Source organism: Besnoitia besnoiti, chromosome VII, assembly GCF_002563875.1.
Source record: "Besnoitia besnoiti strain Bb-Ger1 chromosome VII, whole genome shotgun sequence".
NCBI lineage: Eukaryota > Apicomplexa > Conoidasida > Eucoccidiorida > Sarcocystidae > Besnoitia > Besnoitia besnoiti.
Window position 1 is genome coordinate 1,165,161 of NC_042362.1, and position 22,505 is coordinate 1,187,665.

The 22,505-nt window shown below is 57.2% G+C and overlaps 4 protein-coding genes across 4 annotated transcripts; 3 read left to right on the forward strand and 1 right to left on the reverse strand.

Annotated features, from left to right (window-relative positions):
- Positions 1-907: 907 nt before the first annotated feature.
- On the forward strand, positions 908-5,376 carry BESB_077580 (zinc finger (CCCH type) motif-containing protein; the record flags this gene model as incomplete). The annotated part of the gene is made up of 11 exons (XM_029366119.1): positions 908-992; positions 1,324-1,729; positions 1,796-1,871; positions 2,099-2,219; positions 2,671-2,837; positions 3,107-3,334; positions 3,669-3,910; positions 4,098-4,227; positions 4,518-4,638; positions 4,842-4,925; positions 5,234-5,376. 11 exons carry the CDS (start codon positions 908-910, stop codon positions 5,374-5,376), a joined length of 1,803 nt encoding a protein of 600 aa, XP_029217550.1.
- A 2,622-nt stretch (positions 5,377-7,998) lies between these two features.
- Positions 7,999-13,032, forward strand: BESB_077590 (DnaJ domain-containing protein; the record flags this gene model as incomplete). Its single annotated transcript, XM_029366120.1, has 9 exons — positions 7,999-8,343; positions 8,597-8,653; positions 8,892-8,983; positions 9,311-9,423; positions 9,838-9,914; positions 10,067-10,152; positions 10,767-10,899; positions 11,548-11,622; positions 12,898-13,032. The coding sequence occupies 9 exons, from the start codon at positions 7,999-8,001 to the stop codon at positions 13,030-13,032; spliced, it is 1,113 nt and encodes a 370-aa protein (XP_029217551.1).
- A 267-nt stretch (positions 13,033-13,299) lies between these two features.
- Positions 13,300-13,635, forward strand: BESB_077600 (uncharacterized protein; the record flags this gene model as incomplete). The annotated part of the gene is made up of 1 exon (XM_029366121.1): positions 13,300-13,635. One exon carries the CDS (start codon positions 13,300-13,302, stop codon positions 13,633-13,635), a length of 336 nt encoding a protein of 111 aa, XP_029217552.1.
- A 1,545-nt stretch (positions 13,636-15,180) lies between these two features.
- Positions 15,181-20,338, reverse strand: BESB_077610 (uncharacterized protein; the record flags this gene model as incomplete). The annotated part of the gene is made up of 7 exons (XM_029366122.1): positions 15,181-15,868; positions 16,099-16,350; positions 16,711-16,824; positions 17,275-18,540; positions 19,086-19,138; positions 19,761-19,820; positions 20,234-20,338. 7 exons carry the CDS (start codon positions 20,336-20,338, stop codon positions 15,181-15,183), a joined length of 2,538 nt encoding a protein of 845 aa, XP_029217553.1.
- Between the last annotated feature and the right edge of the window lie 2,167 nt (positions 20,339-22,505).

Consider the following 22,505-nt stretch of genomic DNA (forward strand, 5'->3'; position numbering starts at 1 on the left):
TCGCTGTGTCCGGCCGTTCCAGGTGGCTCCAGACTCTTCGCATCGCTGCCTTTCCTTCGCTGCTGCGCGTCACTTTGAACTTCGAGCACTCCTGTTTCTATCCTTTTTCCCTTCTCGAGCTCCTCTGTAGCTGTTGGCTCGGCTGCAATGACTGCGAGGTTTATCTCGGCTCTCTTTCGTGTTGACGTGCCTCCGTGGGAGACACTGTTTACAGCCAGTCGTTTGCTGACGTCTGTTTTTTCGGTCTTCGTCATCGCCCTCTCGGTGGCGTCTGCTCTCGATCATTCCCGAATCCAGTAAACGTGCTGCACTCACCCTTTCCATCTGAGGGTTTTCAACATCTGTTTTCGTCCCCGTTGTTTCTCATTCGACTCTTCCGCCGCTTTCGCGGGCGCGGCTTCCTCCTCTTTTCGTTACCAATTTCCGCTGTTCGCCGTTGAGGGCCGGCGGCGCTCGCCCACTCCCAACCCTCAACTTCCTTGTCGTCGTTTTCAGCTCTCCGCCTCTCTGTCTGCGTCGTCGTTGCGCGCTTGCGCCCGAGCACCCTCTCACGGTTGCGGGTAATTGCTTCACTTCTCGGCTTACCGCCGTTTTCTCTCGCGAGCCGTGCACTCATCGTCCGGCATCTTTCAGCGTGGAAACACGAGGGAGACGAGACTCATCTGTTCTCTCCGTCTGTCTGGGATCCCCTTGGCGTGCGGATTCGCGCTGTGTCACTTCCCTGCCGCGGGCGTCTCGAAAGAGGAAGCAGTCTACAGCGGAGCCGCTGCCTGCAGGGGGACGCCGCTGAAACGCTGCATGAAGACGAGGCGCGAGGGGCGCACATCAGAAGGAAGCGATGAGGCGGTGAAGACTCCCGAGGGCGACGCGGAAACGCAGAAAAGCAGATCTCTTCGTGTGCCATAAAATGCAGCGACGCGGAGGAGGAGGCTACAACCAGCGCGGCCGACGCGGAGGCGGCGGCAGGGCCGCGTGGGATCGCTACGACGGCGGTGAGCGGATCTTCCTGTTTCCTTTTTTGCGTTTTTCGCACGTGACCGCGACTTGGCGTCCTTCGGAGAATCGGTTGCTGCGGCTCTCGCCCGTCGCTGCTGGGCAACCCATTGTGCCTTTTCTGTAGGCATCCCCTGTGCTCTTCGTCGCTGCGCCGAGATCTACCGCCCCGTCGATTGTTCTCTGCGCTTTCTGCCGTGCGTGTATTCGTGTTTTTCTCTCTGTCTTGCGCCCTCGCGCGATCCCTTCTCGTGTGCGGATGGCGGCTTGACTCTCTGCGGCCCCTCGCGAGATGTTTTTGATGTTCCCTTGCTTTTCGCTTCGGTGCAGGCCACTCCTTCCGGGGTCCGCAGTCTGGCCCGGACGGCGGGTGTATGTACAGCGCACCGCCCCCACCGCCTCCGCCGCCGGCGTCTTCTTCTCGGCACTTTTACTCTTCGTCTTCGAATCCGTTCAACCGCCGCGGAGGGAATGCGCACAGCTCGAACGCGTCTTGGTCGCGGCGCACTGTCTTCGCGTCAGATGACACCGACGGCGGATACAGTGTACATACACCGCAGCACTTTGGCGCGCGCCGCGGCGGGCACTTTGCGGGCTCGCGGGCGCCGGTCCACGAGGGCGAGTATGGCAGATTCAAAAACGGAAGCGACTACGGCGGCTGCGGGCGGGGAGCTCCACGCGGAGGCCGAGGACGCGGCGGGCGCGGCGGCCGCTATCGCTACGACGACGGGCGGAAGTGAGTCTACGCGTATTCAGGGTTTACGGTTTTTCCGGGCGGGTTGCGGGCCTAAGGGGATCGCAGATTTGACTCGCAAACCCTAAAGACGATTTCGTTGAATGAGAAAGCGCCTCTGTGGCGCGACAATCGTGCGTGGGATGTGACGCACGTGGCGGGAGGGGGTGCTGCGTTTTTCTTTCGTCGTTCTTCATGGTTCTCTCGACAAGCCGTCGAGCCGGCGCAGAGCCAGGGAATCGGGGGGGGGGGGGAGGGGGGGGGGGGGGCTACACATTCTTAGCGAACGTGCGTGTAAAGTCTGCAACGTGTGTGTCTTCGATATCGCGACGGGCTAGCGGGGAGTCGCCTAATCGATTTTGAATTTCGGAGACTGGCGTGGTTGGCGCGCTCTTTCTTTTCCGCAGCCCGGACACGAGCGACGGCGCCATGCTCGACGCCCCGAACGCCCCTCACGCGCCATTGTCCTACTGCAAAAACTTTGCATTTTCAGGTACACTCTCCTTTTTACGGTGCCCCTCGCGCGCAGCTTTCTGCGTAAAAGTGTGCTTTCGCCCGGAAACCTCCACTGGGATGTCTCTGCGGTCTTCGTTGCGACTTTGGCTTGACGTCCTCCGCTGACCAGAGTGGGTGCGCGTTTGGGGCGTCCTTTTTTTCTTCCCTGTGCACCGTGGTCGACGACTGCGAGGCCTGCGGAAGCTGCGCGTTCGGCAGCGTTTCGGTCGCTGCGCAGCAAACGAATCCATTTATGCTTTTTTTCACGCTGCGAGAATCATTACCGAGCGCCTCGAGAGCCTGCAGGCGGGGCTCTGCGTTCCATCGTCGCTGCTTTTGTCAAGCGGCTTTCCTCTGCGGCGGTTGCCGTATATGTCTGTGCACGGTTCCTGGAATCCGCGTCTTGGGTTTTGCGGCCTCGCATTTTTTTCCGTTTTTTTATTTTTTAGGCCAGTGCAAATTCGGCGCGCGCTGTCGATACCCGCACAAGCTGCAGTGCGTGGGGTGGGCGCTGGAGGCTCACGGGGGGCACGCGGTCACGTGCTGCGCGCTCAACACCGCAACTCCGACCGGACTCCCCGAGGTCTACACCGGCGGCAAAGACCGTTTTCTTCGGGTTCGTGCTCACAGACAGGTTCCCATGCATGCACACATATACATACAAAAATAATATATATTGGTGTATATATACACCTATGGTTTCACGTAGATATGTACTTGTGCATCTACAAAATATATATGCATAAATATATATATATATATATATACGTAGACGCATTTGTGCACGTGAGTCGCTGAGGCAGCGGCATGCGTCCCATATTGCCGACATCCGCTGCGTGGGGTTTTTCAGAGACCTGGATGCGTTTGGCGTCTTTTCGTTTTCAGCGCTGGGGCGTTGTCGTGGCGGAGGAGGGCAATCCGACGGTCGAGGGCGCTCGACAGGCGTTTGAGCCTGAGGAAGCTCCGCTGTGGCTGGAGTTCGAGTGCCTGCAAGAGCTGCAGCTGCAGAGCGAGCCGCGCGCCATGCTTTTCACCGAGGGCGTCCTTTTCCTCGGACTCGACGACGGCCTCGTGCTGGCACTGATGCCCTCCGGCGAAATGAAGGAGCTGCGCGTAAGCAAACGCAAGTCGCACCCTCTCTATATTTTTTTACTTTTTTGCACACTTATTTTTACAAGTAAACCTTTGTGCGTGTCGAGAGAGGGAGTGGAGGCTGGTGCGGGGTGGCGTCGCGACGAGGCGGACGCTCCATATATGTATAAATATGCAGCGAGGCATTCATGTTTCACATCTGCGCAGAGGCACAGATGTATATAAATATATATATATATATATATGCAGTTGTATACGCACCGGCAGAGCGGCAGATGTGAAAGGCGCTTTGAATTTCCCATATGTTGCGACTTGTTTTTTGCGAGTGTTGCCTTTCTTTTTTTCTCTTTTTCAGCGCCACACGTCGGCAGTGCATGCGCTGGTGGTGATTGACGCGGTGCTTGTCTCCGCGGAGTGGGAGGGTCGCGTATGTCTGTGGAAGTTTGAAAACAATGAGTTCGTGCTGGCGAAGGAGCTCGACCTGCCGGGCAAGATTACCTGTCTGAAGGACCTCTCGGTCCCGAATATAAGCCCTCAGGCAGCGGCAGACGGCGCGACGAACGGCCAGCCGCCTGCGGGCGAGCCCGCGGAGAGAAGGTGAGCGGGAGAGGAAGACAGTCGACGAGTGGAGAAGGCAAAGAAGCAGCGATGAAAAGTGTAAGGGGGAAGACGGGCGCAGGCAAGCGGTGGGTGCGCGGCTGCAGGCAGCTCAGCGGGCGCGCGTATGCGAGGCTTTCCGCCTTCAGCTGTTCTGTTCAGTGTCGTCTCTCTCGCTTTTGTTCAGGTTTCTGTGGGTCGGAGGCACGAATGTGACGATCTTGGATCTGCTCACGATGAACGCCGTCGCGACCCTCGACGTGTCTGACGCTGCAGCGTCGCGAGCCGCGGAGCGCCGCGGCCTCGCTTTGGCACTTGTAAGTAAGGAAGAAAAGACATCTTCCAGCCCCTCCTCACGCGGACGCTTTCCGCGGCAAAACGATTTTTCTCGTCTTCAGGGACTCGAGTTGCGCGGGTACTGCTCCCCTTCCTCGGGCGCGCTGTACATCCCGCGCTGCGCATGGGTTGGAGGCGGATGTGACGGCGCCACAAGAGCCGTTTCGCCAGGCGTTCCTGATTCGGCGGCTAGAGTCGCCTGCAATGAGGTCACCATGCAGTTTTGTTTCTTCAAAGAAGCCTGGCGTGTTGCGTGTGCGCGTCGATGCAGTCTCTCATCGCTTACGAGAAGTGCATGCTCGTCGGCTTCAGCTCGGGCGTCGTCAAGGCCTACTCGGCGACCGGTCAGGAACAGTTCCGCTACGACAGCCCGTACCTCTCCGCCATGGAAGGTAGGACAGAAACCCCCCACCTCCATTCGCGGACGCGTAAATCAGGAAATCCACGCGAACGGCCTCAATCCCGCGCGGCATCCTCTGAGCCGTGCCGTGGACTCGCTCTGGCTGCGACGAGCCTGCGGATTTTATTGGGAAATGCATGTTTGATTCCTGCGCAAAGGATCTCTTCCTGACTCACCTCTTTGTTTGCCTCGCAGGCGTCGTGTCCCCCGACGGTCCGCTGCTGGTCTTTGGCGGCGCAGACAGCGCCTTCCACGTTTTGAAGCTGCCGCAGTTCGAAGGTAAGCCGCGCCAGCGTTCCCCGCCCCCGTCCCCCCTCAGATACCGCCTGAGGCGGGTTTTCAGGCTCTGGAGAGAACGTGGGGGATTCGGAATTTGTGAGGTCGAGAGGGGAGACGGCGGGAACTGAAGCACGCGGCGCGTCAGCTAGTGTCGAGGGACTTCGCTGAGTGCAGAGGCTCTCCGCGCCTTCCGCGTTGCCTCGCGAGAGTCGCTGCCTCTTCAGAGCTGTCGCGCAAAGAGCTCTAGGCTGGGGGTTTCCCTGTTGCCTTCACGCCCGGAGTCCGTGTGTGTCGCTGTGTGCCTGCAGAGACCGGGATGCTCGCGGCGCACGAGGAAGGCGACGTCAAGGTAATTCGCTTCCTCTCGCCTGAGTTTTTCGTCACCTGCGGAGAGGACGGCGTGCTTTGCATGTGGCGCTGGCAGCGCTCCAGCGCGCCCGCGAACGGCTAGTAGAAACGCGCCAGATGCAACGCGTTCACTTTTTGGGGTCCTCTTGGCCGCGGGCGCGAAGCGTCGCGTTCGCCTCTGCTGCCGCCGGTTTCGCTTCGGTTTGCAGCGTTTCGCGCGTTTCGGACTTCTCCTCTCTCTCGGCTTGTGGCAGCGGTGTCTGCGCAGAGGCGTCCCCCCGACTCGTCTCGCTCGGCTGTCTCCTCCTCTCGTTCGCAGTTATTTCTCTCTCTCTTTCGCTGGTCGTCGCTTCCGATTCTCCGACTCGTCTTCGCGCGGGTGTCGTGTGCGCGGCTCTGGCGGTGGCTCCACGCCATTTCTCAGCTTCTCAGCAGCGGCGTCTTCTGTGGCGTCGGCTTCTTGCTTCTCCGCTGGCTCTCCACTCGCATTTCATCTGGCCGCTTCGTGCGTGTGTCGTCTCAGTGTGTCACTCTATTAGCCGACGAGTAAGACTAAAAACGCCTTCTCGCGCTTCGCTCTCAAACTCCCTCTATCGCACCCTCTGGCAAAGAGGCTTTGCTGCTTTCAAAGCCCCCCCCAGCCACACAGGGAGACCGCGGGGAACTCGAAGCAGAAGAAAACGCCCAGACACACACACGCGACTCATGCTTTCATACGAAAAAAAAGTTTAAACAGAGTCATTCACGATACTCGAGTCAAAAGATAGCGCTGTATCAGCATAGGCGATTCAAAGTTGGAAGTTCAGATCAGACAGAGAGGTTAATGAAAGGGGATCGTCACGTGGCTGGGGTCCCACGCGAAGTCTGAAGGATCACTTTTCTCTGTGTACCACCAGGCCGTGTCTCTTCGCATGCCCGTGTGTCGAGTTCAGAGTCAACTCGCGGCGCGCGATTTGAGTCCGTGCGGCCCTAACGAAGTGCCTCCACGCCGCTGAATCTCTCAGTTGGAAGGAATACACATGTATGTGATTATGTGTGGATAGCGTAGGCTAGCTGTAGGCTTCGTCGGAGATGGATACACTCTACGCGCACATTTGTACATGTTCTTGCGCGTGGAGCGCGAGTGAGGATTTCCTGCGGCAACAAGTCTCAAGCCGGTGCAGCGCGGTCTTTGCTTGTCAGAGGTTCAGTCTGAAGGAAAGGACGCGTGTCTGTGTCTGTATGTAGAGTGTTTGGCGGATATCCCCCTCGGCAGATGATGGAAAAGGCTGGAAAATAGGACGCTCACACAAACTGGCCTGAAGTGATGCAAAGAAAGGTGTGCAGCACGTTCGCTATCACCCCGTTCGTGCGTTGCATGCGCATGCGTCGCTCGCAAACAAATCAGGCAGGCGGTCGACAGGCAGCAGACAGAAAGACGAGGCCTATTTGCTCTCTCGGCAGTCATCTTTTGGGAGAACCGCTGAAAGGAAATCCCTCTTTTTCTTCTTTCGCACCGCATTCCAGGCTCGGGGGCTCAGTCGTCGCGGCCCGTTGGCGATCCCTCGCCTGCGGCAGCCAGGTCCTCTTGTCATTCACCTCACGGGAGAAAACCAGAGACGCCGAGTGTTTTCTTTCTCCCGTTACTTAATTTTTCTCCCTCACCCCTTCGGGCCTTCCCCAAGTTTGGCTTTAGCGGCTATTCGTTGCTCCTTTTTCTCCTTCCCTTGTCAAGCAGTCGCCCCGACTTTTCCCAGTTCGTACCTCTCTCGTCGCGCCGAGTATATGTACACTGGGTGCGCGAACTCCTGATTTCTTCTCGTGTGTTTGCAAGTTTGACAGTGGCCGTTTGCCTCGGAAAAAACCATCTCTTTCCAAGGCAGAGGCGGCTAGTGTTCACTTTCGCGGCTCACATACGTGAGAACTCGCGCTTCGCTCCGATATCTGCTCTGCTACCAAGAAGGAATTGTTTGGGAGAATCGCTCCGGGCGTTCTCTTGAGGGGGAGCGAGGCGCCCTGCCCTCTGACCGGCGGGCTGCGCGCGCCGAAGCTGTCTTCTCTGTGCAGCCGAAAGAAAAGGCGGTGTTATCGTCCCCGTCTCATACCGGACTCTGTCGTTTTCACTTCGGCAGGAACAACAGAATACGCCGCAAACATGTTTCCGCTGTTCCCCCCGCTGTGGCATGCCCCCGCGGGCTGTCCTCAGCGCGGCGTCCAGGTGTACATGCACCGTCGCCGAGCCGCACGAGCAGAGAAGTACGAACGTAGAGTTCGACTGGGTAGCGTTCAAAATAACTTCTCTTCACAGGCTGCGGCATCTTCTGCGTCGGTCTCCGCTCCTTCTCTCTCTACTTCGTTTTCCTTCCCCTCTGCTCCCTCTTGTTCCTGCCTATCTGCGCGTGCAGCCAGATTGCCTGCCGCGTCGCTTCCGCCGGCGTCACTGCATTCTGCGTCCGTGGCTGGCTGGTCTTCTGTTTCCTCTGTTTCGAGTTTCTCTTGCGTCCGCCGGCCGTCTGCTGGCGCCTCCTCCACTGCTTCGTTCTCCTCACCTCGCTCTTCGTTTTCGCAGTCTCCTCCCGCTGAGGCCTCTTGCTCTCCGTCCTCTGGGTCTCTAGCTACTTCTCGAGTATCGCATCTCCCGTCTTCAGACTTTTTGCCTTCCGCTTGTTCTCCCCCACTTTCGTGGTCACTACACAGCTCGTCTTGTCTTCTGCGCGGCTCCCTCGCACGTTCGTCCCCCTCGCGCATGCCGTCTGTGCCTGCGTCGTCTGTCGCTGCACCATCAGCGCCTCTTCTCAGCCCGCCGAGCTTCGCCTCTCTCGATTCCCCGCACGCGAGTGCATCGGGAGTTCGCACGTATTTTTCAAAGTCGAAAGCGAAGTCCGAGGAAGAGGCGCGGCGGCAGGCTGCTGCGCGGAAGGCATTCTTTGAGTCGCTGAACGAAAAGAAGAAAAAAGAGAAGAAGGAACGCGCCGAAGAAGAGGCACGGCAAAAGGCGGAAGCCCGCCGACACGGGCCCCTGCTGCAGGGCAAGGACTACTACCAATTCCTCCAAGTGGAACGCTCCGCGTCTCAGGACGAAATCAAAAAGGTGAGAAAGAAAAACAACATCCGGATCCGCACGCAAACGCTCTGTTCCCTAGTCCCTCGCGTCGTCGTTTCTCATTCGCACCCCCTGTCGAAAGTAGCTCTTTCTCTTCGCCTTCTCCACGTCCGCTGCCACACTCTCTCTCTGTCATTCTTTTTTTCAGCTCTCCTAACTGCGCGCGTTTCCGCTTCTTGCGGTCCCGCATTTCATTTCATGCACCTATGTCGTCTTCTTCGTTTTCTCCCGCGGGTCTCAGGCCTACATAGAGGCGGCGAAGCGGCACCATCCCGACCAGAACCCCGATGCGCCCGCGGTGAGAAGCCTCGCGCTGAAATCTGCTGCTACAGCAGCGACGCTGCAGAGACGCCGCAGCAGGTCGTTTCACGGTTATTATGGTTACACAAGCTGTGCAACTGAAGCGCAAGCGCAAACGCAGTTTTGAGACGAGCTCAGAGGAGGGAACGCGGCGTCCAGCAGGGCGCCGCGAAGACGGGGACCGGGACGAGGCCTCACCTCGCGCGTCTCTGAACTGTGTCTCTGTTTCTTTGTAGGAGGCGGCCGAGCGCTTCCAAGCGGTTCAGCAGGCCTACGCGACTCTCAAGAAGCCCTGGAGTCGAACCCTCTACGACCAGGAGCTCGACGGGTGAGATCTATCGAGACGCGCGTGTTCTGCAATCACACCGAAAGAAGGTCTTTTATTGCCTGCTGCTCACGTGTTATGTCCGTTTCGCCTCCAACTGGCACGTCGGCACTTCCCTAGCCACGCACCTTCGGTCTCTGTGTACCGGAGGCAAGTTTTCTTTGCTGTTCATGACTGTCATGTAAAGAATACTAGCATCTTGCATGGATGTGTATTAGTGGCTGCGTGTCAATCAGACTGGCGCGGTTTAGGTGCGCGGCAGTGGTGCGTAGGTGCGCGCTCTCTTCTTTTCCACTCTCGTGTCGCGGCGGTCCCTTGTTTCTTTTTTAGGCACTTCGGCGGCGCGCGCCGGGGTTCGGTGGATGCGGGCGCCGCGGCGCAGAGCGCCCGGGCGGGCGAACAGATCTGGAAAGAGTGCTGGGAAGAGACTGATGAGCAACGAGGTGCGGAGAGGCACCAGAAATCAAGCAACGAAGCGACAGAAAAGAGCCTAGAAGGACACGGCGAGCGCCGCGGATCTCGACTGTCTCGGGGGTCTGCTTCCTTTATAGGGTTTTGTCTTTCCTTTCGCTGCTCTGCGTCCATGGCAAGCATCTCACACTGAGAAACACATGCGTGGATGGAGTATTGAACGTATGTATATATATATATATATATATATATATATATATATTCATATCTGAATATATATGTATGTATATGTGTATATGTACGTATCAGTAGCGGGCACGGATGCTGCTGGGCGGCTGCAGAGAAGTGAGAAAAGAGACGGCACTGGAGGCGAATGCCTTCCCGAGAGTGGTTAGGTCAGCGAGATGCAAGCCGCAAGTGAGTCTGTTTTTTTCTTTTTCCTGCAGCACAGCGACGCGAGCGATATCGACGCTATGCCGCTGGGATCAGGGAAGACATCCCTCATCAGGACTCGTTGAATCCGGTAATTGCGCGAGGCAGAATCGAGGTAGTCGACTTGAACTCGTCTCTTTCTCTCTTCTCGGCATCTGCAGGCGCTCTAGACGGGCGCGCGACCACTCAGGCGCTCTCCACACTCAATCGCGAAGGCGTTTTTGGGTTTTTCTCTATTTTTAGATTTGGGTCATCGCCGGGACGTCCTTCGCGGTCTTTGGGTTCGCCGCGTACATCAACACCAAGGGGAAAATGTCCATCGACGCAGCGTGAGTCGGGCGCGGTTTGTTTTTCCTCCTCGGCTAAATGGCGACCTCATGCGGCGTTCACTGCGGCCTGCGTGCAACATGTAGATCGTTCTGTCGTCGTGTCTGACTCGTGTGCTCCTTGAATCCACTCGCGCTTGTCATGTCTGCATGCGTCGCGTGTTGTAGTTCTTGCGTGTCTGGTGAAGTTCGAAGAGAGCCTCCGCGAGGCTGCGACAGCATCAAATCTCCGTAACCATAAACATGCGTAATATACGTATATATGTTTTGTATATATATGTATATGTATGTGTACATCCACGTATGTAAACGTAGGAATGTATCTTGTGTACGTAGGATTATGCATTTGCTTGCGCAAATAAAAACGTTCTTTCCTCTCTGTGCCTGGCTCTCTGTTGAAGTGCAGCGGCCGCGCCGTGGTGTCTCGACGAAGTGAGCACGTGACCCCCCTTCATCCTCATCTACACATACATACGCGTATCTCTTGCGTGTGTCGGCCTTTCATTTGGATGTCTCTCTGTGTGTTTATGTATATGTGTCTGTCGGTATGATTTTCTTTTCTTGCATGCCTGAACTCTGTGTGGCGACTTTTTTCGTGTTTTCTGGCGTGTCTTCAGGCTGAGTGACGAGTTCACGGATCGCGATTTTCGCGGCGATCAGCTCGTGCGGGCCTTCTTCAATCCGTTTTCTGCAAAGTGGGAGAGGCTTCCCGACGGTTTCGACCCGCCCGCGCCTCACACGCTTTACAACGTGAGCCTCTATCATTTTTTTTACTCTTTCACCGATTTTTTGAGAGGCTCGTTTCGTGTTCGCGCGGCTCTGTAGAGGCTGCTCCTCTCGGGGATTCAGGTCTCCGGCGTTGCGCTTGGAAGAAGGCGTCTTCGTGTGTCTCTCAGTGGAGCGGCAGGGCGTTTTCCGTCGTGTTAGGGCTTGTCTGTATCACGCACGACGTGTCTTGATGTCGGTGGTGGACGTGACGCAGTCACTCGCAATATGTATGTATATATATGTATGTGTATAATTATCCGTTCCTAATCTTGTTTTGTTCTCACACTCTCTCTTTTCGCTCTAGTCAACTTTCCTCCTTCTCAATCAGGCGCTGATGGGATTTTGAAAACGCGCTGCTGCAAAAACTGAGAGAGACAGCTTCGCCATTATTCCGCAGTTGCTCGTCTCGAATCCATTTCAGGCGGCGACTCAAAGCACGCGCAGAGCTGTACCAAAGAAAACACACATTGATGCATATATGTACGTATATGTGTGTAATCGTAATTTCGTTCAGGTTGTCGGCTGCTGACTGAGTTTTCGAGTGGTTTGTATGTTGACGCCGGTGTTTGTTTTGTGCGTGTTCCTCTTCATCTGCTGTCTTTACTTCCGCGTTTTTTCTATCTGCCTCAGTTTTATCAGAAGCAGTACCCGAATATCCGATTCGATAGAGCCTCGCTGCCTCCGAATCAACTGACGCTGGTCAAGGTAATCCCAAACAAGCCTAAATTTGTATGTATTTACATCTCTACATAGATATACGCATATATATGTCAATGTATAGAATGTTGATACCTCGGTTTTCTCTTGCCGCCTTCTCGCACGCGCCCTGCCACAAATTCCTATTCTCATTTACGTTGTATGCCGTAGATAGTTATATAGATATAGATAGATATAGATATAAGTATAGATATGAATATAGATAGATAGATAGATAGATAGATAGATAGATAGATAGATAGATAGATAGATAGATAGATAGATAGATAGATAGATAGATAGATAGATAGATAGATAGATAGATAGATAGATAGATAGATAATAGATAGATAGATAGATAGATAGAATAGATAGATAGATAGATAGATAGATAGATAGATAGATAGATATAGATAGATAGATAGATAGATAGATATAGATAGATAGATATAGATAGATAGATATAGATAGATAGATATAGATAGATAGATATAGATAGATAGATATAGATAGATAGATATAGATAGATAGATATAGATAGATAGATATAGATAGATAGATATAGATAGATAGATATAGATAGATAGATATAGATAGATAGATATAGATAGATAGATATAGATAGATAGATATAGATAGATAGATATAGATAGATAGATATAGATAGATAGATATAGATAGATAGATATAGATAGATAGATATAGATAGATAGATATAGATAGATAGATATAGATAGATAGATATAGATAGATAGATATAGATAGATAGATATAGATAGATAGATATAGATAGATAGATATAGATAGATAGATATAGATAGATAGATATAGATAGATAGATATAGATAGATAGATATAGATAGATAGATATAGATAGATAGATATAGATAGATAGATATAGATAGATAGATATAGATAGATAGATATAGATAGATAGATATAGATAGATAGATATAGATAGATAGATATAGATAGATAGATATAGATAGATAGATATAGATATAGATAGATAGATATAGATAGATAGATATAGATAGATAGATATAGATAGATAGATATAGATAGATAGATATAGATAGATATAGATAGATAGATAGATAGATAGATAGATAGATAGATAGATAGGTGTAGTGTCTATCTACATCGCTTGCCGATATCCTTCAGTTAGCGCATGCGGCGCTCGGGTTGTTTTTCCGGTGGCCTCCGGATCATCTAACTCGCCAACGGTGCACCTGTGTGTTCTGGAGTCATCGGTGTAAACTGTGTTTTTAGTTTTGTTTTCAGATTCCGCGATCGCAGACTGAACCGGCGCGACTTCTCCTCGACATGCGCACTGGACAGACGCTTTGGGCGACTCAGATTCGCGAGCGGCGCGAGGCGGCGCCTTCCTCTTCGCGCCCCGCGGTCCCTTCTCCCTAGCGGTGATTCTCGACTCAGAGGCGCTGGCGATCTGAAGTGCAACCAACTGCCCGCGCCGGGAGACGACGAAAAGAAACAAGCACACTGAATGCACGCGATGGACGTCGAGCTCAGCACATGCATGCATATGCATGCTCACAAACATTTAGAAAAAGGCACGGATTGGAAGGACGCCCATATAGCTTACACAGAGGCGGGCGTACCGATGCGTGGGCAACGCTTCGACAGATGAGGATTCTATATCCCTTGAGCATTCTGAATATATAAATGCATATATATATATATATATATACATATACTACATGTATGTATATATATATATATATATATATATATATATATATATATATATATATATATATATATATATATGTATATATGCTCATGGGTGCGAATGCGAAGTCGCCACGTTTTTGGCGTGTTTTTTCAAGCTTCCTAAACGGAAGACGGGGTCAGGGTGTTCTGTGGAGAACAGTCAACGCAGAGGAGTGGAAGCGAGAGCAAGAAGTCTGTATGAAAGTAATCTGGAAGCGGAGGCGCGAGCCGGACTCCCGTGTAGGCAGCCAGCGCGGATGGTCGCCAGCAACTCGTAACCTTCTTTAGAGTTGTTGCCTTGCGCCCTCTGCATTTCTCCGTCGTAGTTCTCGATCTGCTATGAACCTAGAAGACGCTCTTATACGCAACTACGTATAATATGAATTACACGTGTATCTATACATATATATATGTATATGTATATATACTTGTATACGTATGGCGGCAGACAGGTGCAGATTTGCGTATGCTGTTGGAGGTTCCTCAAAATGAAGAAAACGAGGTAACGAAGGGTGAGGCGACGGAGGGCCGAGTAGCTGTCGGCGCCGCGGTGAAACGACCGGCAGGCGGTTCACGAGCATGATCAGTGCCTGGCGAGTTCCCTCGACACGTGTTTGTCTATATGTAACCGAAGTGAATGGCCTTTAGAGATCCATGGGGTGTGTCGCAACTCAAAAACAGAAACGCACGCGGGCACGCGACTCTTCTGTCGTCCACCGCACGCACGCAAGCGTGTTAAGCTCAGAAAACGACGGGCGCTACGCGGTTGTAGCATACTCTGTTGTACATCCCCACGGGAAACAGCGAACGGCGGAAGGCGCATGCATATATATATATATATATATGTACGTTTGTCATGTCTTAAGAGAAATAGCACCCTTCCTAAAAGCCGCTTGCTTTCCAAATGACGTTTTTTAACGCATCGCCGGCGTGTCAAGCCACCGGGACAGAATCCCGCGTGCGGCGTCTTAGAGAAGGGAGCGACCAACATAGCGAAAACTGCGAAAGCGACCGGCGCACACGCCGCCGAAGAACGGCATGCGCCAGAAACGCGACAGAAAGCAGAGAGGCCGCCGCGCCGGCTGTCGCGCGTCCGCAGCGAAGCAGTTCAATCGAGAGCGACCCACAGAGGCCCCAGCCTGCGCCTCAGGCTCGGGTGCGGACTTCGGCGAAGCGCACCGTCCTGCGATTCAGCCTTGTGAATAAATGCACATGCGCCAGTACCGCGCTCTCTCCACTTCACGTACGCGCAGGCCTACGTCTACGCAGACGCGCATCAAGGCGTACGCGCCTGTCGACAGGTCACGCAGACTAGGACGGCATGCGCTCGTCGGTTTGTTGGAATCCGCGCGGGGCGACTGCGTCGGCTCGAAAATACCGGCCGCGGCTGCAGGCCTTCCCCCTCCTCTGCGTCTAAAAACGTGCTTATCACACACACGACAGACTCGCCCGCCCCGCACTCTGGCGCAGCCGCGGTTGCGCCGTCGGGAAGCCCTGGCGTCTCTCGTGTGGCGCTTCGCTGCGCGTGGCGTGGATTTTCAGCGCATCGCTCCTCATCGTACACCGCCTTTGAACAGATAGGCCTGGGGCGTGCTGCTCGCGGCAGATCTCGTTCATTGGTTGCATTTTGCCGTCTAGCTGCTGTCCATGCAGCACGCGCGTCCGCCGCGCTCATAGCCTCCCTGGCTTCTCCCTCTGGGCATACCGGCGCTACTCCATTCTCTACATAGGGATATTCGCGGGGGGGCTCCAGGGCGCCGGCGAGGCGCCGGTCTGCGCGCTGTCTCTGCAGCTCATGCCGCAGGCCTCCGTCGCTTCCTCCCGCGTGCGCAACTACCTCGCCAGCGACGGAGGGAACCAGTGCAGAACTTCGTGGTCGCTCTTGGCTCTGCCTCGCGCGTCCGCCCGGCCGGGCTGCGCCACACCGACGTGCGGCGAGAAGTAAAGGTAGCGGTTAATCAGGACTCTGCAGAGCTCCGGTGTACATACCGCGCGCGCCGCGGTCTCGGGGATCCACGTGTGGCACTCTGAAACCGTCAAGAAGGGCGCGACCGCCGTCACGCCGTCCTCCTCATCTTCCGCCGACGCGAGCGGGAAGAGCGGAAGCTCCAGCACCTCAGAGAGAGAAAAATCGCTCAACAGCGGCGACGCAAACTCCGAGAAGGTCTGCACCACTCCCACTCCCGCCGAAGGCCGCGCCGGGACCCGGCCCTCGCGCGACGCCTCCGGCGGGGGGCGAGCGTAGGCAGCCGAAGTCGAAGAAGAGCGGGAGGCTAGCCACGCGGACGGCGCAGCTGGCTCGCCAGCGACACTTGCTGGCGGCGACGGACTGCTACCGCCGTCAGAGGCCTCAGAGGACGAAGAGGAAATCACGAACAGCGTGCGCTCACGAGCGGCGGTGGGCGGTGCGTGCGGGGACGGAGCGGCCGCCACCGAAGGCGCGGACGCTGGCGGGGATGTCTTCTTTTGCGCAATTGGCGGCGCGCTAATGAGGCGCACGAGGAACTCGTACAAGTCGCTTCTGAGGAGACACACCGCGGCAGGCGCATCGGCATATGACGAGACAGGGAGATCCCGAGAGAATTCAACTTTTAGAAAAAACGCCGGAGCCTACCGACACCGACACCGACCCCTCCCTTGTCTGTCGCGTGTATCTCACCCAGAAGGACGCGTTCTTTGCGCCGCGTCTCGTTCTCTATTTAACCCCCCTCTCGCTCGAATTTGCGGCGTCGCGGTCGCTGGAGGCCTGACCTGTTTCCGCGAAGCAGATATCGGCAGCCGTCGCCTGCGTCGCCGTTACCGTCGTAGGCCGAAACGGCCACGTCTGGCGCCGAGGCACACCGCGCCGACGGACTCGACGGCGGCACCAGGCGCACGCACGCGCGCTGGGCGATCAATTTCTCCCAGAAAGGATCCAAAACGTGAAGGACGTTGAACCGGCCGCTGACTCGCTTCGTCGCCAGGATCGCCAGCTGGCGGGCCTCGAGCCCCAACGGCGACCCCCTGAAAAACAAAATTACGGCGGAGGACAGCGCGCAAAGGCGAGCGCGTGCATCGCGCCGTCCGTATTCGAGCTCGCCTCTCCCGCGGCGGGGCGGCGCGCGGATCCTCACACGCAGCCTCACACTGCCGCGCGCCACGCCAGAGGGCGTCGCCAGCCGCCACACCCCCAAAACAGCGCAGACGCTCGCCAAGGCGGAGCAGACGCATGCAGCGCCAGCGGCCCCGTGCGGCGCTACGCACGACAGGCCGCGCACCTGCGCACATCTGCACGTCTGCGCCCGATTCGACTCTGAGTCCAGCGCAAAGGCTGGAGGCCGCTCGCAAAGCTCGCCCTCTGCAGGTGCGATGGGTGTGTCTTACACGGCGGCCTGGACGAGCTGAAGGACGGCTGCGACGAGTGCGTATTGCCTTTGGTTTTCTGTGAGCGAGGCGACAACGGCTTGCCACGGCACGCTGTCTGCGGACTTCGCAAACCTGCGAAGCGAGAGCAGGCAAGCAACACACAGCGAACTGTAGCGGCACAGAGGCAGCAGCCGCGAAACCGAGAGAGACACGGACAGAGGCCAACCGCGCCGCAGCCCAGCAGTGCCTTCCAGATGAGGCTTTGAAGTTTCGGACGCACGGTCTGGGTGTGTCTCACGGATGGCGTATCTGGGCTATATTTTCATTGGCTTCTTTGTTTTCCTTCGGGGCTTCTCTGCGCCGCGGCCAGACTCTTCGAGCCGGCGCGCTCTCTGGCACCGGCCGTGGAGCCGGTCGAGCTCTTTTTGGCTCGACGGCCAGCGACGGCGTATTCTGTTTCTCACTCGAGTGCATGGTCGCGCTTTCGCAGGCTGTACCTTCTGATCCAGTTGCACGAGTCGTCGCTGCCCCCAGTCTCGGCCTGCTTCGCCTCGACTGCAAGACGCCACGCTCCGCGCTCACCTGTAGTTGAGGGTCACGACCTCCACGAAGGCCTCGTCGTCTTGATTGAGGCGAACTTCGGTGATGCGTGGGTACCCCCTCGCTGCGGAGTCAATGTGAATCTCCGCCTCGTGCCTCGCGTCGTCGCCTTCGCGTTTCTCCACACGCGGCGCCTTCGCCGCCGCGACTGGTTCCCTCTTGTCGCGGCTGCCGACTGCGTCCGCGAGCGCGTCGTCGCCCTCTGCTGCACCTCCAGTTGCCGCCGCTTTTCCCGATTCCGCGCCTCCGCCTCTAGCCACCGAGTCGGCCTCCTCGCTCCGGTCTCCCGGGTCGCCGGCTGCGTCTGCGGCCCGTCTTTTTGTGGGCGGCAGCAGCTCGGTCTTCGCTTTCGCGCTCAGGCGCTTGAGCGCACTCCGCTTCCGCTTCCCCGCGTAGTAGCCTGCTCCGCCTTTTCCGCTGCTGTGCTTCTTCGTGTCGTTCGAGTCGCTCTTGAGGTGCCCGCGCGGCGCCCCCAGCGTCTGCGCGAGCTCCAGCTCCCGCCAGAGTCGCTTTTCGTCCTCCAAGAGGTCGAAGATCTCACGAGCCACCGGCAGCAGCGCCACGTCGGTCCGCTCCAGATCCAGAATGAGCGCCTGGTGGTCCTGCTCCAGCGCCTCCTCAGACAGCGCGTCCGCCGCGGGAAGCAGCGACGAAAGCAGCGATGCCACGGTAGTGCCCGCAGTGGCCTCACAGGACGCCGATGCCGACGAAGAAGACAAAGCTGACGACGACGACAACGACGACGGCGAAGCGTCCGACGCGGACGGAGGTCCGATGGAAAGCACTGACGCCCGCGTGGGAGGCGCTGAAGCCGCGTCAGGGGGCGGTCGCTTCTCCTTCACGTCCCTCGCCTCCGCGCAGGCTCCAACCCCTCTGCCCTCGGCGTCCGCCGCCTCGCCCGCGCCAGGCGTCGAAACAGACAATGCATCTGCCGACAACGCAGAGGCTGAGCGCGCATCTGCCGACGAGGCAGAGGCTGAAGGCGCAGAGGCTGAGGGCGCAGAGACTGAGGGCGACGCGGCACTGTGCAACGTGACCTCTCCGGCGGCCGCCTGGGGTGTCACTCTCGCGGCGCGGAGCTCCTGGAGGGCGCGGCGCGCCATGCCTGCACGGAAGGCCGTTCGCGCCGAGGCGCAGACGACGGCGGTGAACTCATTCACACGCGACCCGAGGGCCGACTGCGCCGCAAAGAGGCGCTCCTCCGCTGCCTTTATCCCCTGGACGCGTTCTTCGTGAAGCGCTTCCCACCTGCGAAGGCGTCAGCATGCACACGGCGGCGCAGAAATCAATTCGAATGCAACCGAATCAGGCCACGCGCAGGCACGGCTTGGGTGTGGCGGCTGGAAGCGACGAAACGCGGGCGTGGATGCCGCTGCGCATGGGCGCGCGAACGACGGCCAGCAGGCTTGAGGCGCTCAGTAGCGCAAAGAACTGCAGCGCGAGCGCTTGCGTGGGGGGGGGGGGGGGGGGGGGGTTAAACCCTAAACTCACGACCCACGCAGCTCAGAGGCTTTGCATGCTTGGCGCAGAGTGAAGGTAGGCAAGAAATCGCGGCTCAAACGGCGAACTGGCCAGCGGGCGACATGCAGTTCGTTCCGAACTCGGGTGGAGGCCGCGGGCGCCCCAGTCCCAGCGGCGAAAAATTCAAGCCGCGTCCGGTTCTTTGGCGCATGGCTGTGACCCATTCGCTTCGAATGTGGAGTACTCCCCTCACCCCCCCACCCCGTGGCGCAGGGCAGCGCGAAGCGACCGCGTCTGAGGCGGCCTTCATCATGCGGGCACGCAGAGCTTACCGCCTTCGCGTCTCGTCGAGTTGCTTCTTGAACGTGTCTCTGCCAAAGCTCTCCTGAACACGACGCAGGATAGCAGCACAGGCATCCATGGCTTCGCGACACCGAGCAAAGCAAGTCAAAGGCCCCCCCCCCCCCCCCTCGCCCCCCACAAGCGCATCCCGGTACACAGACAGAGACCTAGCGGCACAACGCATCCGTCGATGCGGAGAACACCGCAGACTTCGAAGCACGCGGCGACGCCGGCAGCCTAACAAAGAGACGCGCGCACGCACGCGGACACGTTGTTACCAACGGCGGGCGGCCAAGACGTAGTGGGCGTCTGGAGAAGGCACACGAAACCGTCAATCCTAAACCCGAATCACAGCCTCATGCGTAAGCCTTCTTGAGCGCCATGTGTCTCTAGCTCGAGTCGTGTTTTCGCAGCTCTCTCTGGAGACGCTACATCGGGGAACACATCCAATCCCACCCCCTACGCCCCTTTTCGCTGCATCGCGGCCTCTCTGGAGCATTCGCCTGCGATGCCGGGGCCATCCGCTCGAGTCGCGCCAGCACGCGCGAAAGCCGTCCGCGATGGAGCGTTTGAAGCCCGCATGTGATCCCCGAGCGGTTCCCTTAAGCAACCGACAATCGCCGAGCGCTATGCGCAGCTCCAAAACAAAAATACGCAGCACTTACGCGCGGCTCCCACGTGTTGTCTTCGTCGGGGAAGCCCTTCCACTTGACCAACCAGCGCAGCTGCACCGAGGAAGGACCGTGACACAGCGCACTCAAGAATCCTTCTGCATTCGGGGGACGTGCATGAAGAGCTACAGCCGCACACTCGACTCGCGCATTAACACACACTCCCGTAGATCGGCACATCTCTCACGCCTATGAGCACGCTCCTCCCCCCCCCTCCCATCTGGCGTTCGATTTCAAGTGCTGATATCCCAGACAGCGTCTGAGTCTCTGCGCCTCATGCCCGGCTGACAGCGGGCATGGGCGAGCTTGGGAGAGGCCTCGATGAACTCTGTTGTGCTTTTAGATAAGCGGAGCCGAGGTCTGCGGGGGACGAGATGCGTCGAGACAGAGAGCGTGCGAGGCTTGCGGGGCAAAGGCGATACCGAGTTCGCCAGCGCAGGAGGCGCCGAGAGGGGTGCGTCGCTCACCGCTCCATCTCGGCGTTCGCAGCAGAGGATTTTTTCGACCTCGAATTTCGGCTCCGCCTGCTCTCTTATTCCCGCCTGACGGGATTTACTCGTTGGCTTCGGCATGCGGGAGAACGGGGGGGCGTGGATTCACCAAATGACCCGCTCCTCTCTCCTCGCCCTCTTCCGCGCGCCCTCCCACGCGCCGCCTCTCTCCCCCTGCAGGCCCTTCCCTTCTGGGTTTAGGCGGACTCGCTGTTCGGGAGATTCGCGCCGGCCGCCCTCGATTTCTCTTCGTTTTGTGGCGCGATTGGGATGAACGCGTCCTATTGCGTCGCTGGCGCGTCGCACGATGCGGCGCAAGAGGCATGCAGGCGGAGGGGGGCGAGGGTCCCAGCTGGCTCTCGCGCCGAGGCCCGACTCGACAGTTGAACTGGAGCAGCTCGACGGAGCTGCGAAGAAAAAAGACGCGATTATTCCGAGCGAGGGAGGGCTCCCGATGGTCGGGCGAAAGGCAGATACCCTCGGAAACGAAAGAAACGAACGACAACGAGGGGCAAGTCACAGAGATCTGCGAATGCCACGAACTCGTAGGGGTTTGCTTGCACTGTGAAGCCCTTCACAGAGAGATGGAGAATGCGACTTGGGACAGGCAGAAGAGAGGCTCCTGAGGTCAGCGAAACGGAGCACTGCCCAAGCTTGCCTAAAAAGAGATGAAGGAGAGCCCGCGACGGCTTGATCTCGAACTGCTGCCTTCCGTCCTCCTCACAAGAGTTCACGGGGCCCACGGCGGCGCCTGCGGTAGGAGGACCCGCTGAGAAACTGCAGCGACCGCCCTTCCTCACGGAATGCTCAGACGAATCACGCGAGCAGTTTCTCAAAGAGCACGCACGCGTGTTTTACGTAGCTGCCAGGTCTTCTCGCATCCCTCTGGCGCGCAAAGAATTCCAGTCGCGCAACGCAGCTCATGCGGACACTCGGTGGACACTGTGCCGCGGCTGCGCTTCGAGGGCACGAAGGCAACACAGGAGCAGGTAAAAATCGATGGTTCCAGAGGATTTCGAAAGCAGACGAAAGGAGTCGGTTCGCTAAACGCCGGCGGGCTGGGAGTGCCGAAGCGAAGACAGAGCAGGAGCGTGAGAAAAGCCAAGGGCGTACGGCAGCTCCGTGCTGTGAGGCTGTTGCAGGGAGAGAGGCTCGGTTTTCGAGCCTCTCTCCCAAGCAAAGTAGGGATCAGAGGGAGACACGGAGAAGACGGAAGAGTATAGAAAACAGGCAAACGGCAAAGCGTTGCGACGCCTTCGGCTCGCTTTCCCTGCTGCTGGCCTCGAGGGTCTTGTCCGCCCCCATGTCTCCTCGCAACGGTGGCCTTAGTCGTGCACCACCTCTGACCAGGCATCTCTGTCTTCTGGCGCTTTGCCAGCTGTGAAATGATGGAAAGAAAGTCCCGCAGTCTCTGAGGGAACGCGCAAATTCCGCACTGCGCGGTTGTGCGATTTCCCGCGCGTTCCTGTGGTCGAGCGCACACCGCAGACTTGCACCCCCGGCGCGGAACTCGGTCTCCCGGCCTTATGAAGGACCTCGTGGGCGGCTTGTGCGACGTCAAACTAGCACGAGAGGGTCAACGTCGTTTGAACGTCTTGCTCGAGGCTGCACTGTGTCACCGCCGGCTCCTGTGTGAGGAAAATGACCCCCACGCAGCTCCTAACTCATACAGCGGCCGCCGCTGCGCCTGCGGGCGGCGCGGCCGCCGATCTGTGGCTCTCTCAAGTTACTTCGACAAGACAAGAGCGGCCGGGAGAGCTTGCTCATCGAAACCCGGAGAGTCAAAAGGCAGTTTCCGTCTAACGGCAACCCCGTTGAATGCCAGCAAAGAGAGAAGAATCGGAGGTACCAGATGTCTGGGCTCACTGTCGCACACCTGCGGGTAAGTGTGTGCCTACAAGGGACGGCCGAGGGCTTGCCTCCGGTGGAAAGGAGATGCGAACGGAGCGCGGCACGTCTCCTCTTTCCATGGGCCTCTTCTCTCGTGTGTTGAGGCGAAGAGAAACTGGAGCCGCTTGCTGGAGGCAGGCCACCGAGAGAGGCCGCCGCTGTGCCCAGATTACTGTGATCCCGAGGTGTACGCAGCAGGTAACTTCTCGCCGGGCTGCAGCATGCAGGCGAACTGGAGGGCGCGGAGCTGCATGGGACCTGCAGCGCATTTTCGCCACGTACTTGTGAGTCGTTCGGTCAAGAGTACGTAGAGACTCAACGCAGTTCGGGCGCGGATGATATGTGGGTGTTTAATCCG